The sequence below is a fragment of the Phodopus roborovskii genome, unplaced genomic scaffold (assembly GCF_943737965.1).
Source record: "Phodopus roborovskii unplaced genomic scaffold, PHOROB, whole genome shotgun sequence".
Classification (NCBI taxonomy): domain Eukaryota; kingdom Metazoa; phylum Chordata; class Mammalia; order Rodentia; family Cricetidae; genus Phodopus; species Phodopus roborovskii.
In genome coordinates this window covers 54165480-54181129 of record NW_026126418.1, presented here as the reverse complement: position 1 = coordinate 54181129, position 15650 = coordinate 54165480, and the positions used below count along the sequence as shown (strand labels likewise).

The following is a 15650-nucleotide window of genomic DNA, read 5'->3' as shown; positions in this document are numbered from 1 at the left end:
ACAAGGCCTGATCCACAAGACGTAATGCATGCCTGGTACCACTAACTGGACCAAAATCTTATGGCTGGCTAGGTCACATGCCCTAAGGGAATCGCTACTACCATTATTCTTCTAAATAGACATAGTATGAATAGAGAGCCACAACTGGTCAACAAATAAAGAATAAGAGACTGTGAAATGTTCAGTTCTAAATAAGACAGTTGCATCACACCTTTCCTCTCAAGGTTCAAGGTTCATCTTGTAAGAGGGGGTGACAAAGATTTTAAGAGCCAGAGCTAGTGAACATCTGCAGTAAAGTAGTATTTGCCAGACATGACTACACACAAAGCACACAGCATGACTGTACAGCTATGACTGATGTACAGAAGCAGAATAGCCAGAATTCCAGCATGGACATGGAGGGGCTCTACCCCTAGCTGAGGAGTTATTGGTAGCTGATGACTGTGAGAGAGGAAGAGTCAATTTTTTTCAATGCTGTGGCCCCTGAGAGTCTACCCATGCTTTAGTCAATGGTCTTATACCCATGTACATGTAGATAGCACTAAGTGGACTCGGTGGGCTTAAAAGGAAGAAGAGAGGAGGAGGGAGAGGGAAGAAGGAGGAAGAGGAGGAGGAAAAACAGGAAGAAGCACTTGAAGTTGGGAGGAAAAAGTGGTAGGAGGAGGAGATATAGCAGAGGTTGTGGATTTAATGGAAACCTATATGAAACTCCCAAACAATAAAAAGAATAAATTATACTTAGCTTTTTTAATTGTCCTAAATTTTCATACTGCTATATGGATGTTATGTTCAGAGTACAGATTTCTTTTTTTATGTTTTATTTTACATAGCAATCTCAGTTCCCTCTCCCTGTCTCCCTCCATCTTTCCCTCTCTCCCACCCTCTTATGCTTCTCAATTCCCCTCCTCACCCCCCCCCCAACTCCACATGTAAGGTGATACCTTCAGGAGGGGTCATCTAATTCTGTAAAGTCGTTTGGAGCAGAGTACAGAATTCTTGACTTTCCATTTTTATTCATTTTTGTTATGTTTTACCTGAAATGATTCACAGACATTCTAAAGTGAATCTTTTAAAGTCATACTTAATTTATCAGTTCACACTTACATCTTGTATCATTTACAGATTTTACATGGCCTTTTTATTCTTTTTAATTAGTAAAGATAAAGATAGTATGTGGCAGTGTAGTCAAAGGAGAAGTGGCAAATATCTCCATTAATGACTAGAAATGTGATTATATGAATGTCTATTGCTTAAACAATTAGGGTTTAGAGTGTCCATTAGTAAAAATGTTTGTTATTAAATGTCAGCAGGAAATAGAAAACACTAGCAGAGACTCCACAGGAAGGCTCTCAGGACTAGAAAACCAAAATTTTACTAATTGTTCTCTTTAAGAACCCGCGGATCTTTCTCTTCCTCTTTTAAGCTCATTTGTCCCAAACACAAATACTGTGGAAATTGGCCTGTAGATGTGATAGCTATAAAAATCTGTCTTTACCTCTTGACTCTCATGATTCCTTCAAATACTTTCATGTTCCACATCTGGATATGTATTCTCTTCCCAAAAGTAGTCATTTCTCCATCTAGTATCTGTTGATTACAAACAGAACATTGTGCTGTCTAAATTAACATTTAATATTTTATTTTATCTTTTGGGGGGCACATGCTATGACAGATGTGTGGAAATCAGAACACGACTTGTGGGAGTTGGTTCTCTTCTTCCATTGCATTTGTTTTTGGGTCATCAGGATTTGATAACAAGTGGCTTTACCCATTGAACCACTTTACATATTGTATGTATTTTTACAATTATTTTTTTAATACTTGGGTAAACAATGAGTTCCTAGTGTTCTGACTTTGTACCCAATAAGTTATGTTGTTAAGTCATTTCTGTACTTTCATCATGATGTTACTATGTTCTTCGTTGGAAAGAATCATGACTCTTACTTTGGAAAGTTATTTACAGGTAAATATATTTTCCTAGTTACATAATTGATTTCACTCTTTTCACCTAAAAAAAAACCCAAAGTATAATATACACACAATTATCACAATGTCTACTTCACTAGATTGCTGTAAAGATTAAATGAGTTAATACATAAAGATCTAACACAATAAGTCTTTCAATAAGTAACATTTTTGCTAATAAGATTCAAGCAAGGTCTAACGAAGGAGCTCAGTGGGTAAATGTGCTTTCTGCGTTCAAATCACATGGTCAGAGAGAACCAGCTCCCACAATCTGACCTTAGACCTCAGCACCATGGCTTGTGCACTTTCAGACTTAAATAAATAAATATAATTTTTGAAAAATAAGTACTGTCAAAGGGAAGAGAACATAGTTCCCTGATGGATTTCTCTAATGAATTTTTTTCTTCTTTTTAGCTTTTTAGAACTTTTTAGATATAACCCACTTTAATTCCATAATATGTTGTATTCAAAATACATAAAAACTAAATATCCTTGAAACATAAATGTATATGAGGGTAGGAGATATGACTCATTGATTAAGAGCTCTGGGCATTCTTCTGGAGGACTGGGGAGTTTGTTCCCACACAGTAGCAAACTTATTTACAAGCAGAACACCCACGTGCATAAGTAATTTTTTTATTTTTGAAAAAATGTAAATGCCTTTTTCCTAAGTTAAAAGAAAAAGATAAACCTATTAAATGCACTGCAGGTGTGATGATGTTGGGCAGTTTACCCATGGAGGCTCTTACCACGACTCTCACCAAATAGCTTTTAAAAGAGATCCTAGCCCAACCTTAGCCAAACATAGATGGATCCAGAGTCCTAGATATGAGTTTCTTCCCAGCCATCCTGGATCACACTTAGCAAATTCATCATGGAAGAAAAAATAAAATAAAATAAAAACACTCAGAGTGACCCCACAAGATGCAGGAGTCCATAAAACAGAACAGCAGGCAGTGTATATGTAGAAATGTTGTGCACTGGGTAGGAAGAATGAAAAATTTATAGCAACTTGAATGGTGCCCAAAAATAATGATACATGCCTTTACCCCAGCACAGAGGGAGAGGCTTCAGGCCTGATATACATAGGTAAGACCCTGCCTCACAATATTAGTAATAGTAACAATAACAGTAATAGTAATAGTAAAGTAGTGAAAAAAGATAAATTGTGTATTGTGACAGTTTTTTTGTATGTATAAATACATAAAGCAATTCTGTACGTGGTCGCATCATGTAAAACATAAGCTGGGTAGGCATATGGGTGAGACTAGTCACCAAGTATAAATACCAGAGTTATTTTTTTGTTAAAAAAAAAAACTTAGAAAAAAAAAAACTTAGTAAGAATATGTAATTTATTAACAACCCATTCTGGGAGTGGGTATGTTGGGATTATTTTGTTCTCTGAACTTCTCTGCATTTTTAAATTTTTGAATTAGTGAGGGAAATGTTTAGATAGACAGGTAGGTAGGTAGGTAGGTAGGTAGGTAGGTAGGTCGGTAGGTCGGTAGGTCGGTAGGTAGGCAGACAGACAGATGTCTTATAAGACCAGCAAAAGGTAAAGGGAATTGTGGTATTATCCTTATAATTGGTTAGTAAGCTAATCTTTCCTTTCAGTTGAACTGATCTACATGCATATTTGTTTTACTAAGATATAGGACAATTTATGTTCACTTTGGACAAATCCACTTAGCAAATATAGCAACATTCCTGATGTTCCCAGAAGTATAATACTCAAAGTGGTTAACTGAGCATCTGTAAAGCACAAGAAAAAAATATATAGGAATTGTCAGGTATTGAGGATAAAACCTAGGGAGTACTCTGGAAATGGACAGTCTTCATCTAAAGGCATTCCACTGAAGTTAAAGACTGATCTCCACATAGATGCTGAGATAATACTTAACTCTTGCAAAGGCATGCTAATGGTACCCCCGCAGTAGGAGTTTGCTTCATTCCCTTTCCTATCAAATGCCCTGATGGGAATAGATTGCCTGCATATTCAGAAGATTGGGGAGTAAGATTTATATGTATAGATGAGGGGAAAAAAGGTAGGTGAAAGGATGTATAGCCATAGAGAACAATTTGTTTGACTGTAGTAATAGGCATAACAACTTCATCCATATCAGTTTCAAAAACGGCATATTTGGTATATCATTCACGGAAGACATGAAGTGGAATGCTGAGTGGGAAAGCAATAGTCAGAGGAATGACAGGCACCTGAGACAATTATTCTGGGTGTGTTGAAAGGATCAAGTCACTTCAGTTTAAGGGAAAACGTGGTGAGACCAGCCTCTGGGCCTCAGGTGTGACAAGGTAAAATGCTGTTTCTTCTCTGGACAATGCAACAGAATTTAGCTTTCATTTTTGCTCAATTCCACTTAGATAAGATGATCCAGAAAGGGTGGAGGGAGCTCCCTAGTGGCCAGAGCCTGCAGTTCAGTCCTGGTATCCTAGCCACAGTCTGTTTCCCTGGCCATGCAAAAGACACTGTGGGGTAGACTGGATTCTGGTAGAAGCAGCTGCATTGGAGGCCACAGAGCTCCTGACCAACCTTCTTCACCAGGACTTGGTGGGATGGGCTTCCTGGGTTCATCATTTTTAGTGGTGTTGTTACTTTAGTCATTAGTGTTCAATGGTGGGAACTCCGGAGTGATGTTATAGCCTGAATTTTCCAAATGTGAATATAGATTGACTTTCTCTGGTAGAATTGACATATTTGTTTTCTGATTAGGGAATTAAATCAAGGCTTTTGTTTCTTTAATTTGTTAATCTGGTGTGTTATTTTCATTAATTCCAGAAGTGGAAAGCTAAATAACCATTTAGAAGCTGCTATTCATGAGGCCATGAGTGAACTGGACAAAATGTCTGGGACTGTAAGTTAATTTATTTTTCTCAGTAGACTGTGTTTCTTTGAAAATAAATTGCATTAACACGTTTTTGGTGACCTCCTTTGGAAATTCAGAAATAGCTTTCATAGCAATGCTAAACTGCTACACAAAGAAAAGTCTGATACCAAAAAAGCATTTAAGAAAAAATAGAGTGCATTAGCTTTTTTTTTCAGAGATAAGTAACTTTTGTTTTCCTACAAAGGTTCATTAAGTGTCACCAACAATATGGTGAGGTCCCAACCCACAGCCTTCTGCATTTTACTGTGAGTAACAATGACCATCAATGTAACCAAAATATTCAGCAAAGAAAACTTCACATTTAAAGGAAAAAGAGAGATAAGAAAACTTTGGTCAGTTTCAAGAGTATACTGACTTCTCATTTTCCTTCTGCTATCTCAAAATTAAAATGTTTTGTGCAAAGCTCTGTTGGTGTGAACTGTAAATGTTGTGCTTAAAGAAGTAATGTGCTTTCTCTTCACAGATTTGTTGAACTGTGGCAAGGCATCTAAAGCCTTCTCTCCTTCAATATAGACTTACATAAACACATACATCTAATTTTACTCTTTAAAGTAAGAATTATTTCAGGCTATGAGCAATGAAAAGGAATTTACTGGCAATTTGACTTAGATCATCTGAATTCTAACAACCCATCCAGTGGCTACTCAATAATGGGTATCATTTAGTGGTTCACAAAATGTTGCCATGGGTCATAAAAATTTGGTAACCTAACCTACAATGGGATGACACTGAGTTTCCTGATAAATTTGTATGTCTACACCAGTGGCCAGCAACTCAACATCTTCTAGGACGGATATATATTGTCCATAAGTAAAGAGGATCGGGTATAAGAGCAACAATTCTAGAATAGAGAATTGCCAATAAAGATGTACTGCTTATACTGCTGACCACTCCCAGTCTTTGTATTTCAGCGCCAACCACTCCCAGTCTTTGTATTTCAGCGCCAAAAGCCATGTCTTACTTGATCTCATGCCTTCTGAGGAAGGTGCTACTCCATTCAGCCACTCACATGCTAGATTCTCTGTGAAGTGCCCACCACTCCTTAGGACCTTAACATGTTCCATGCCCCATATATCCCTTGCATCATGCTTGGTAGTGAAGAAAGAGAGGGCACAGAGAATTGTCAACATAGCTTCTATGAGCCAGACCTCCTCAACTCAAGTGGGTTAGGAAATGCATTATATAATGTGCCTTCCAATGAAAAAGATAAAAAAAGGTCTTAATCTCATTGCTCTCTGTCCTGAGACATTTGGCCTTTGTGGACACCAGGCATTGGCAACTAATGAAGCAATCTTGGAATATGTTCTTTAGAAGCACTTCCTCCTTCACACTCCAGCAGAGTTAAGCCATATAAGAAGTTGCACTGGAGTTGCAAGATATCCCCAACGTTCCTGAGAACACAAAAGTAAAATGCCACATGTTTATAATTGCTTGAAAGATACTAAAGCACTTGTACACACACACAAAATATTAAAACACAACAAAGCTAAGTCAAATACCTTTTCATGCCATATATGACCTGCAGATTACCAATACATTGTTGTGGATAAGGATTCTTTCCTCAATTACATAACTCCTCATTTGAGAATTTCAGTTGTACTTGTTTTAAAAACATGTATGGAAAGGATCTGGAGAAAGAAGCAGTCTGTGAAGTTTATGAGAATTATCTTAAAGTTTTAAATACTATTTTTGAGAAACAATTTTATGTTTGACTAAAGGCAGTTAGCCTTTACTGCTGCCTAAACTTTCTTTTTTTAATTGGCTTGGTGCTGGGAATTGAATGCAGGGCCTCATGCATGCTTGGCAAGCACTGACAACTGAGTTAGTCCCTAACCCTTAAACATTATACTTAAAACACAGAATTTACCCAACTGATTATTTTTCTACCTCTAATTCCTGTGACATCATGTTGGTAAGTTAAGGTTGGCTATGGTAGAAGTATTTACACCATGGGAATTGGCAAATGCTACACTGGTTTTGTTTGTAAATGCCAGTTTTAGATACTTACTTTGGCCACAGCTTTAGGTCTACTCTGTCTTCTTTGTCTTCCTCCATTTTTTGATTATCAGTAGCCATGTTACAACCTGGGAGAACTGATTACTTACCTTCTGCCCCTGAAAATGTGTCTGCTATCTAATGCTCTGATGCTATTCAACCACTTTTCAATATGACACACAGAATTAAATAATTCTAGTTCCTGTATTAGTGCATAACAGTGAGTTGTATTAATCTCTCCAACTTACACATGCCTGACAATGAATGATAGTGGTGTTCTGTTGTCCATACTTATTCTTCTCATGAACAGACATCCTTGGGCTGAACTACATGTAGATATTCAGATCTTTGACACTTTGTAGGAGTTATAAAATCAGTGGTGTGATGAAGAGAACACAAGCATATTAGGTATGCATTTGCCCAGTTCTCCATAGTGAGATTGTTGATCCAGAGATCTCTGGCTGGCATTTCTCCAGCTCACACTGTGCTCCAGTCTTCATTGGAGTCTTATACATGTCACTATGATTATCAGTTTTTACTACTGCTCAAGCTTTGTGGAGACAGTGTATAGACTTAGGACTTCATAAACCTTTAAAGTGTCTTAGGACTTTAAAGCAGACTGGTCTCCACCCTGTTTCTTTGTCAGAAGTCATATGGTTTTTGTGATTTCAATCTCCCTGTTGTTTCTGTCCCATCTTATTTCCAGGTTCACCAAATCCCACAGGGTGACAGACAAATGAGGCCCCCCAAGCCCAAGAGGAGGAAGATCTCCAGATAACAGAGACTGTTCCACTGACACACAGTGTTATTAAAGGAGCATGCACAGATACATCTGTATGTAGGTATTGATTCGGCCACAGTTAGATCAGAATGTAAACTCTGGCAGATAGCTACCACCACCACAGGGTGCTAAAAGGAGCAGCGATGGAGATATGTTTTGATCAGGAAGGAAAATGAATGTTGAAAACAAAACAAACAATCAAAATCCCTGTGTGAACAAAGTGATAAATGGTCAAATGATTGTTGAAAAACGTTTTCTATTATACTAAATTGTGATTATAAGAAATAGTCCAAATGTTTCTGAAGAATTTTCAGTGTTGTATATAGAAATGCAGAATTTCATGGCGATATTAGAAATGTAAATATTGTACAATATTGTCATGTACAAGCATACTTAATGCACACTTTATCTTTTATTGTACAAAGAAATAGTGTACAAAAATCTTTGGTTTCTATGGAGTACACCTACCAGAGACTACCAGTGTAAAGTGATAAATAAAAATACAACCTAAATGCTTTTCTATGATAATGTAACAGATGCTGGTTTTGTATTGAACAGTAGAGAAAAGGCATGATGATGTAGTACACAAATCATGGCATACACCATACACCATTGGGTGTCTACTTATAAAGTCTCTTTAGAAGGAGCACTACACAGAAGCACTAGACTCAGCTTTTCATGTCTAGGATTCCTGCAAATTTCTGAAAGGATGAGGGCTCACGAGCCTAAATCAAGAATTCCGAACCTCAACCATTTGTTATAGTTTTATTCTTTTATAGTTTTGGATATTTATATAATGAATTTGAGTCATTTTCCCCATCTCCATTCCCTCTCTTTTCTCCCTCGCTCCCCTTTACAATGAATGAGTCCCTCTCCTATTTTCATGTCTTCTTGTGTGTGAATCTGTTTCTTGCCTGAGCATAGGTGGGAGGTTATTTACTGAAGCCAGGCAACTTCTCAGTGGATACACCAGAAGGGAAAATGACATCCACTCCCCCCACAGCCATTAACTTCTAATAGTCCCTTGGGGTGGAGTGGGGCTACATGGGCCCCTCCACCATCCATGATGAAATATTGATATGTTCAATCACGTGTAAGTCTTGTGCAGATAAACACAGCTGCAGTGATTTCAAGGGAGGAAATGGCTACAGTATATGCAGAAGACATCTCCCTGTGTCTGGCTTTTATGTTTTCTACCCATTTTCCTACCTTGGAAAGGTAATATGGCTATTTCATTTAGGCATTTTTAAAAGCTAAGTTTTAAAACAGAAAAGGTTTTGTAAAATATAGAAAACACTTAGGTGAACTGTTTTGCTCAATCATTTATTTAGCACATATTTAATAGCCACCTACTGATCTAACTGGCTTTCCACAAACAGCACTCAACATCAAAGTTTTTTCTGCAGACATCTGACGAGGTGGAACTTTATTTCCACACATGGAGGCAAAAGCCACATGTTGCAACCATTAACAGACAAGGGTGATGACAGTTCAGTTTTTATTTTTTTGCAGTGGAAAAAATAAGTCAAACCACATTTCTTATCATTCACTGGTGTCAACTTTATACAGAAGGGGAGTAGCTTACAAAATTATGAGCAATGGTAATTTTTATCAGTATTATGTAACATAACATGAGATTTATTTTATTTAAAGAATTATTTATAGCATTCACAGATTATTTATATATTATATATATATATATATATATGTGGCTGAAATATGTGGGTTAGGTCTTATTAACCAAATTATTTATGTTTTATTAAATAAGAAAAATGTGGAATAAATGTAGAAAACTGCTACATTACAAATACACAAACCTAAAGCTGTGAGCCATCGTAGAGTGCAAGGTAATGAGTAATAGAAGTGCACAATGTCTCCTGTCTCCCACTTCTTTGTGATGGTGGCATAAACAAAATGTCAGACCACCTCAGTTTGAGACTGTCTAAAGATGGGAACGGGTATCTCTTTCTTGGAACCAGCCTCTTTCCAAATCCCCAGAGAGCACTGCCTGTCCTCTAACCCTGATCACTCTGTATCTCCGTGCTCAGCTGTTGGGAAATTGTCCCCTACCAGGCTCTGAACTCCTAGATACCACTACTTTCCTAGCTCTCCTCTTAAACTCCTCAGTCCCATCATGTAACAGAGGTCTAGTAATTCGGGAAAAAGTAGACAAAACTGAAGTTGTTTCTTGGGGGACAAAGGACACAGTATACAGCACACCACCACCAGAGGTCCAACACACCACCACCAGAGGTCTTTCTGTGTAGGTCTGGCTGTCCTGGAACTTGGTACGTAGACCAGGGTGTCCTCAAATACACAGAGATCCACCTGTCTCTGCCTCCCAAGTGCTGGGATTAAAGGCTTGTGCCACCACACCCATCCTCCACAAGGCTCATTTTTGATATCAGAGTTCTGAGATTTCCCCCCAGATCTTTGTGTCTTTTTGTCTGTTTGGCACCCACCCTAACCCTTACCCAAAAGCCTAATGGCTGCAGTAGTTGCAATTCCTACAGTGGGTATGTTTATTTTGTCTTTGGGAAAGGGAGTAGGGTACCAGAAGGAGGGTCCCACAACTGCCCAAGCCTTCATACAGCCACACGAAGTAATCTTTTGTGTCATGTATTGGACATACTTTTGTTACAAGTTGATGGATTCGGTCTGTTTAAACCACTGACATTTTTCTTTTGCATCAGTTTGCATCTTCCTGCTTGTGTTCATAGCTGTTTTTTCTCAGAGAGACTTGGGCATGTTGATATGCTCCTTGTGTCTGCATATGTTATAGGTTGCTGCACAGAAGGCATTCTTAGCCTTGGCCGTTTCATCTTTAGAATGGCTTGACCACACCTTCTTTGGGGATTTTGAATGAGTTCCATTTACACCATGGTATGCTTTTTATCAGGGAACCATGTATAATCTGCTTCTGCTGTAGCTATCCACATGGGCCCTTCTTTCTCTTACAGTTCCATGGTCTCATGTAAGCAGGAAATGTAAATACTGTCAGGAATTTAGGTCACACAATGCTGTAACACTTTTTAAAATGTTATACCCACTTTACAATTTAAAAGTTGATCACTCATACTTCAATTCTTCCCATAGAGCCATTTCCTTCTCTTTCTATTTAAGCCAATTTATTTTTAAATTAAAAATAGCCATTTTATGTTAGCAAAATTCTTATTTCCTAAAATAACATTTTTAAAGGAAAAGAAATCAAGCATTGGAAAAGAATGAAAAAAAAAGTTTTGTTTTGTTTTTTCCTTTAGAGTTTCTTAATAGTCCTAACTAGCAAAGTAAACTTAATTCATTTTTTGTCCGTTCACAGTTCTGGGTTGCACACAGAGAATAAACTACTAATGAGTTTTAGCAGACAGCCTTGTATGATTCATCTTATAGCATTCCAGGTAGTCCAGGACTTGTTTTTTTAAATCTTTTTAAAGGAAAAAATTTTTAGACGAACTTTACAGTTGCACTTTGAATGAAAATGCTTGAAGAGCATCATCCCATATGATATTGTGAGCTACATTTAGTCCTATATAAAACCCTGATGTGGAGTTTTGCTATCTGTCTGTAAAATAGACATGGCCTTACTGTATACTGCAGCAGCAATCGGGGGGAGCTGAAGCTTGTGGCTCACCTTCTATACGTTTTATGAAGATTCTCAGAGTTGATTTCTCCTTTCAGATGATAATGGTGCATTATTGTTAACTATGATCACCTTTCATGCAGTATACAGTCTTCTCTTGTAAGCCACAGGCAATTTTGCATTAAGATTTAAGACTTAGTAGGATGCTTAGGATGTTGGTAGCACTGTTCTATTTGGAAAGAAGGCCAAGATTCTAAATCTCAGCTAAAACCTGTTTCCTTTGACCATTTATGCCCAAGTGACATAATGCAAGACTCAAGGCTCTTCAGTGTAGAACATAAAGTAAGTTCCTGTATTAGGTTATAAACAAAAGAAACTAGTCAGTCACAGCTATACTGCCGAGTTAGTTTATCTTTTTCCTTGATTCACTCTGTCACATTTACATTAGCCAAAGATAGAAGAACATTAGCAATTCATGTGTATGCAGCCCAAAAGTGAGTTGTAGTAAGTCAGTGAGCCAGAAAGTTGTAAACAGTGGAATTATGGAAAATCCTGCTTAACAATGGGGAGTCTGATACAGAAAAAAAAATGTTGAAAGTATTATCTTCAAATATGAAAGTTAATTTGTATCTACTGTAAACATGTATGATCAGCCTTATGTGCTTTTATACACACTGTGTGTGTACTTCGGTGACCTTTTATAAACCTGAAAAATGGTTGATTTAATAATTTGTTATGTAAATACAAAGTTGTCTATAAATTGGAAAATTTGATGCCATATGGCTTCATAATATACAAATGTGTTTTGTAACATTATGCCTTCATGAATTAAGTATAAATACATTGGACTGTATGTATAGAAGGGTAGTAGTTTACATCTCACTCACATTTCAAATGAATATTTTTGTCCAGATGATTATACTATTCGAAAAAGAAAATGGCCTGAAACTTTTCAATGTGAAAAACAAGTATGGTTTCAATTTCCCCAAGACCCCTTTTACATGCAAGACTGTTGAACTCTGCTAAATACCTTGCATCATGAGATTTTCATAAGAGATTTAATGAGCTGTGCTAGGGATCCATGTAGAAAAATTTCCCAGAAACAACTATTCTACTTAAGAGACAGCCTACAAATCTTTCTCTCATACATGAAGCAAGGAAAGTGACCCAGCCTTCTTATTGCTTGGTGACTTACTGTGACTTACTCTTTTGCACTTTGCTCCCATGGGTCATAGAAAGTATGACATCAGTGAATAGGCCTTAATTCTTGTTCCCCAAAAATCTAACAAATGTCACCTCAACACATGGCTTTCAGCCTTGGTACTAGTGACATTTGGAGACAGGTCATTTCTGACTGACGAGGCTGCTTTTTGAGTTCGAAGATGTTTTACAGCATCCCTTCCCTCATCCTATCCCATGTTGTAATAATCAAAAGTGACTCCAGACAGTACCAAATATCTGCTGAAGCACAAGAGTGTAAAAGTTCAAATTAAAATTTAAAAGACCAAAACAAAATACTCCCAAAATTGAGCCAGTTTGGGAGCCTGTGTCTGTGTAAACTATGGACAGACTTGCATTACATAACAGTGAGTAAACTGATTCCAAAAGCAGCCAGAATTGATGGTGACTGAATAGGTCTAAACCCATCATGGTTAAGGAAGTGAATATATTGCTATCAGTCTCACTTTGAACCTGATACTTTTCAGGGGTGTTCAACATCATGTGCCACTGAAGTATGATATCATCTCCAAATAGGTGGGGCTACATTCATAGCTGTCCTGGGAGACAGTACCACTGGCCTACAAATTGGATGTACCTACTCAATCATGAAACCCAAGATAATCATGCCAGTGGGTTAGAAGGGTTACCTAAGTACATGTGGCTCAGAGTCTACAAGAAGACCTATAGCCCATATGGAGTAGTTCTAAGATCTCTAGGGGGAGTGAAAGGTGTTTGCCTGTGGGGACCATGATAAATACATGTTCCCTAGTGTTGTCTTATTCAGGTATTGTTGAGGTTATCTTCTCAACAATTCTGACGGAAGCAAATCAGAAGATCTCAGTGGTATCATTGCTATATTCATTCTCTGAATAAATCTTTACTAAGTGCCATTGTGTGTGACACCCTGTGTAAAGAAGCAATGGAGATTCTAGTAAGCAAGACCATTCTCTGCCCTCACTTAACTGATGGAGAAGACAGACAAATAAACATGTGAGTATGATAATTGTAAGGGACGGGGTGGGGAACATCACATGTCTGCTGACTATTTATGGGGATGAAGGCTTAAAGCAAAATCAATGGAAAATTAATAGAAATTAGGTAAAGGACATATGTAATACATGAGAGTATGTAGGTATGTTAAATACAGCAGAATAGTGCATGGTAAGGCTTAGGGGTGAAAGAAAGTATGAAAAAAAAATTGCTGGAAGAGGCCTAGGGGGCCTGGCTAAGGCCATGGTTTTTTGCCATGTATTGCTAAGGAACTGTTGTGTAAAAAAAATTTTAAAGAGATTCATGACTGGGTTTGTGCTTTAGAAAAAGTATTCTGACTGCAGTGTTAAGAACCAGCAAATAGGCTGGGCCTGGTATACAAATAGTCCAAAACTGAGGCAGGAAGGTCATGAGTTCAAGACTACAAAGTGAGACCCATCTCAAAATGAGAAGTGAACAGAGGCCTGAAAATACTGTTAAGTAAAAAAATTAGTGATAGAGTTCAGTAATAGAGTTCTTACCCAGCATATCTGAGGCTCTAGGTTCAAATCCCAGTAATACACACACACACACACACACACACACACACACACACACACACACACACTTGCATGTAGCATGGAAATCTCTTCTGGAGAATAACATTCAAATACATAAATGTTCTAATTTTTTTTTATTAGAAAATACCAGCCTACCATAAATTTTCAGATTACATCTGCCAGTCAAATGCTATCCCAGTCTTGAGCTGTGTGTGTGTGTGTCTGTTTCTAATATAGGTTGAATGTTCTTAATCTGAAATCTAAAATCCTCCAAAGTGCATATCTTAAGTGGAAAGTTCTACACCTAATTCCATTGATGACTCACAGTCAAAAGTCAGATGCAGCAGTAAAATTTTTATACTAAATTGCCTCAGTGTGTATGCATGTAAAAAAGTACATGCACAAAAATTTAATTTGGGATCTAATTCCCAAGATGCCTCAATATATATATATGTGTGTGTGTGTGTGTGTGTGTGTGTGTGTGTGTGTGTGTAAATATTTCTAAAGTCCAAAACAACCCAGAATCTAAAAGACAGCTCACCCCACCATTTGAGGGGCAGAATCCTCTACTGCAGTCATGGGTAAATGTTATATATGCACACACGGTTGGCTGTTACCTTATTCCTATTTCTCCTTTTTTTCCTTTCACAGGTAGGAAAGAAAATGTGTTTCTAATCTGATTACCAAAGGTTGGGAAGGTTTAAAACCCTAGCAAGTTTTTGCTAGAGTGATGGAGGCTGACCAGAATGTACAGGTAAGTGTAGATCAGGTGTGGACTTCTGGGGTGCACACCTTGTCTGTCCTCCTGGGAAATCAGAAGCTGTGGTGGAATATGCAAGATACCTGAAATACAAGGTGAGCACTGAAGATTAGAGAAGGACAGCAAAGCAGATAAAAGATGCTCAGGGCCTAGAATAGGCCATCTCCACCCCACAACAGGAGAGAACACACAACCTTTCTTCATGGGGACCAGCCTGTGATTATGTCTGTTCTGCAAACATCCCAACCACAATAGTCAGTCACTTTCTACATTCAATGAACAGTGAAATTGGGGGATTTTTAAAGCTCAACCTGGTTTGAAGCAATAAATAGGCACTAATAAAACAAACAATATGTCAGATCCAATTGTCCCTGGGCTAGTAAATATCCCTTCCCTGTAACATGGGGTCATGTACATAGGATTGCACACACCCTGCCCTATGGAAGCAGTCAGTTTAAATGTTTACAAACTGGGCCCTAGAGAGTCCCGATGGATGTGCATTCAAGTGTACTTCTAATACTAACTAGTAGTTTGACTTGGGCATGTTCTTCAGCTGAAAAATAGGATAATGGCACTTGCCTTATTGTGTTAAATACTGGATGACATAACACAGATTAAACTCTTAATAACACTCACTGCTAAACTGCAGAGTACAATGTTAACAAGCAAAGGGACCCCTGCCAGAAGGGACTGTCAGACACAGGCATTGTTAGACTCTGTGGGTCACTGGGAGGCCTTGAACAGAAGACAAACTATACTGTCCAGGGTCATACTACCACAAATGAATCCTCGGAGATGCCTTTTGTGGTTCCCCTTCCCAGCCCCACAAGTCTGGACTGACTTTGCTGTGGGGTTTCATGGATGAACTCTGCTACACTTGGTGCTGAAAGCAGAAATGAGCCAACAAAACGATTCC

General features: G+C 37.9%; 1 protein-coding gene across 3 annotated transcripts in view; it reads left to right on the top strand.

The window, feature by feature from the left end:
- The window catches only part of Mbd5 (methyl-CpG binding domain protein 5), a 115894-nt gene extending 107717 nt beyond the window's left edge, over positions 1–8177 (top strand). For 2 of the 3 annotated variants that reach the window (XM_051184726.1, XM_051184725.1), the window contains exons 11-12: positions 4760–4835; positions 7570–8177. In XM_051184726.1, coding sequence (XP_051040683.1) covers positions 4760–4835; positions 7570–7641 — 148 coding nt within the window. In that variant the 3' untranslated portion in view covers positions 7642–8177. Of the gene's footprint in view, positions 1–4759; positions 4836–7569 lie in introns of those variants that run through there. The other variant, XR_007834548.1, reaches the window with a different exon arrangement.
- Positions 8178–15650: the final 7473 nt, after the last annotated feature.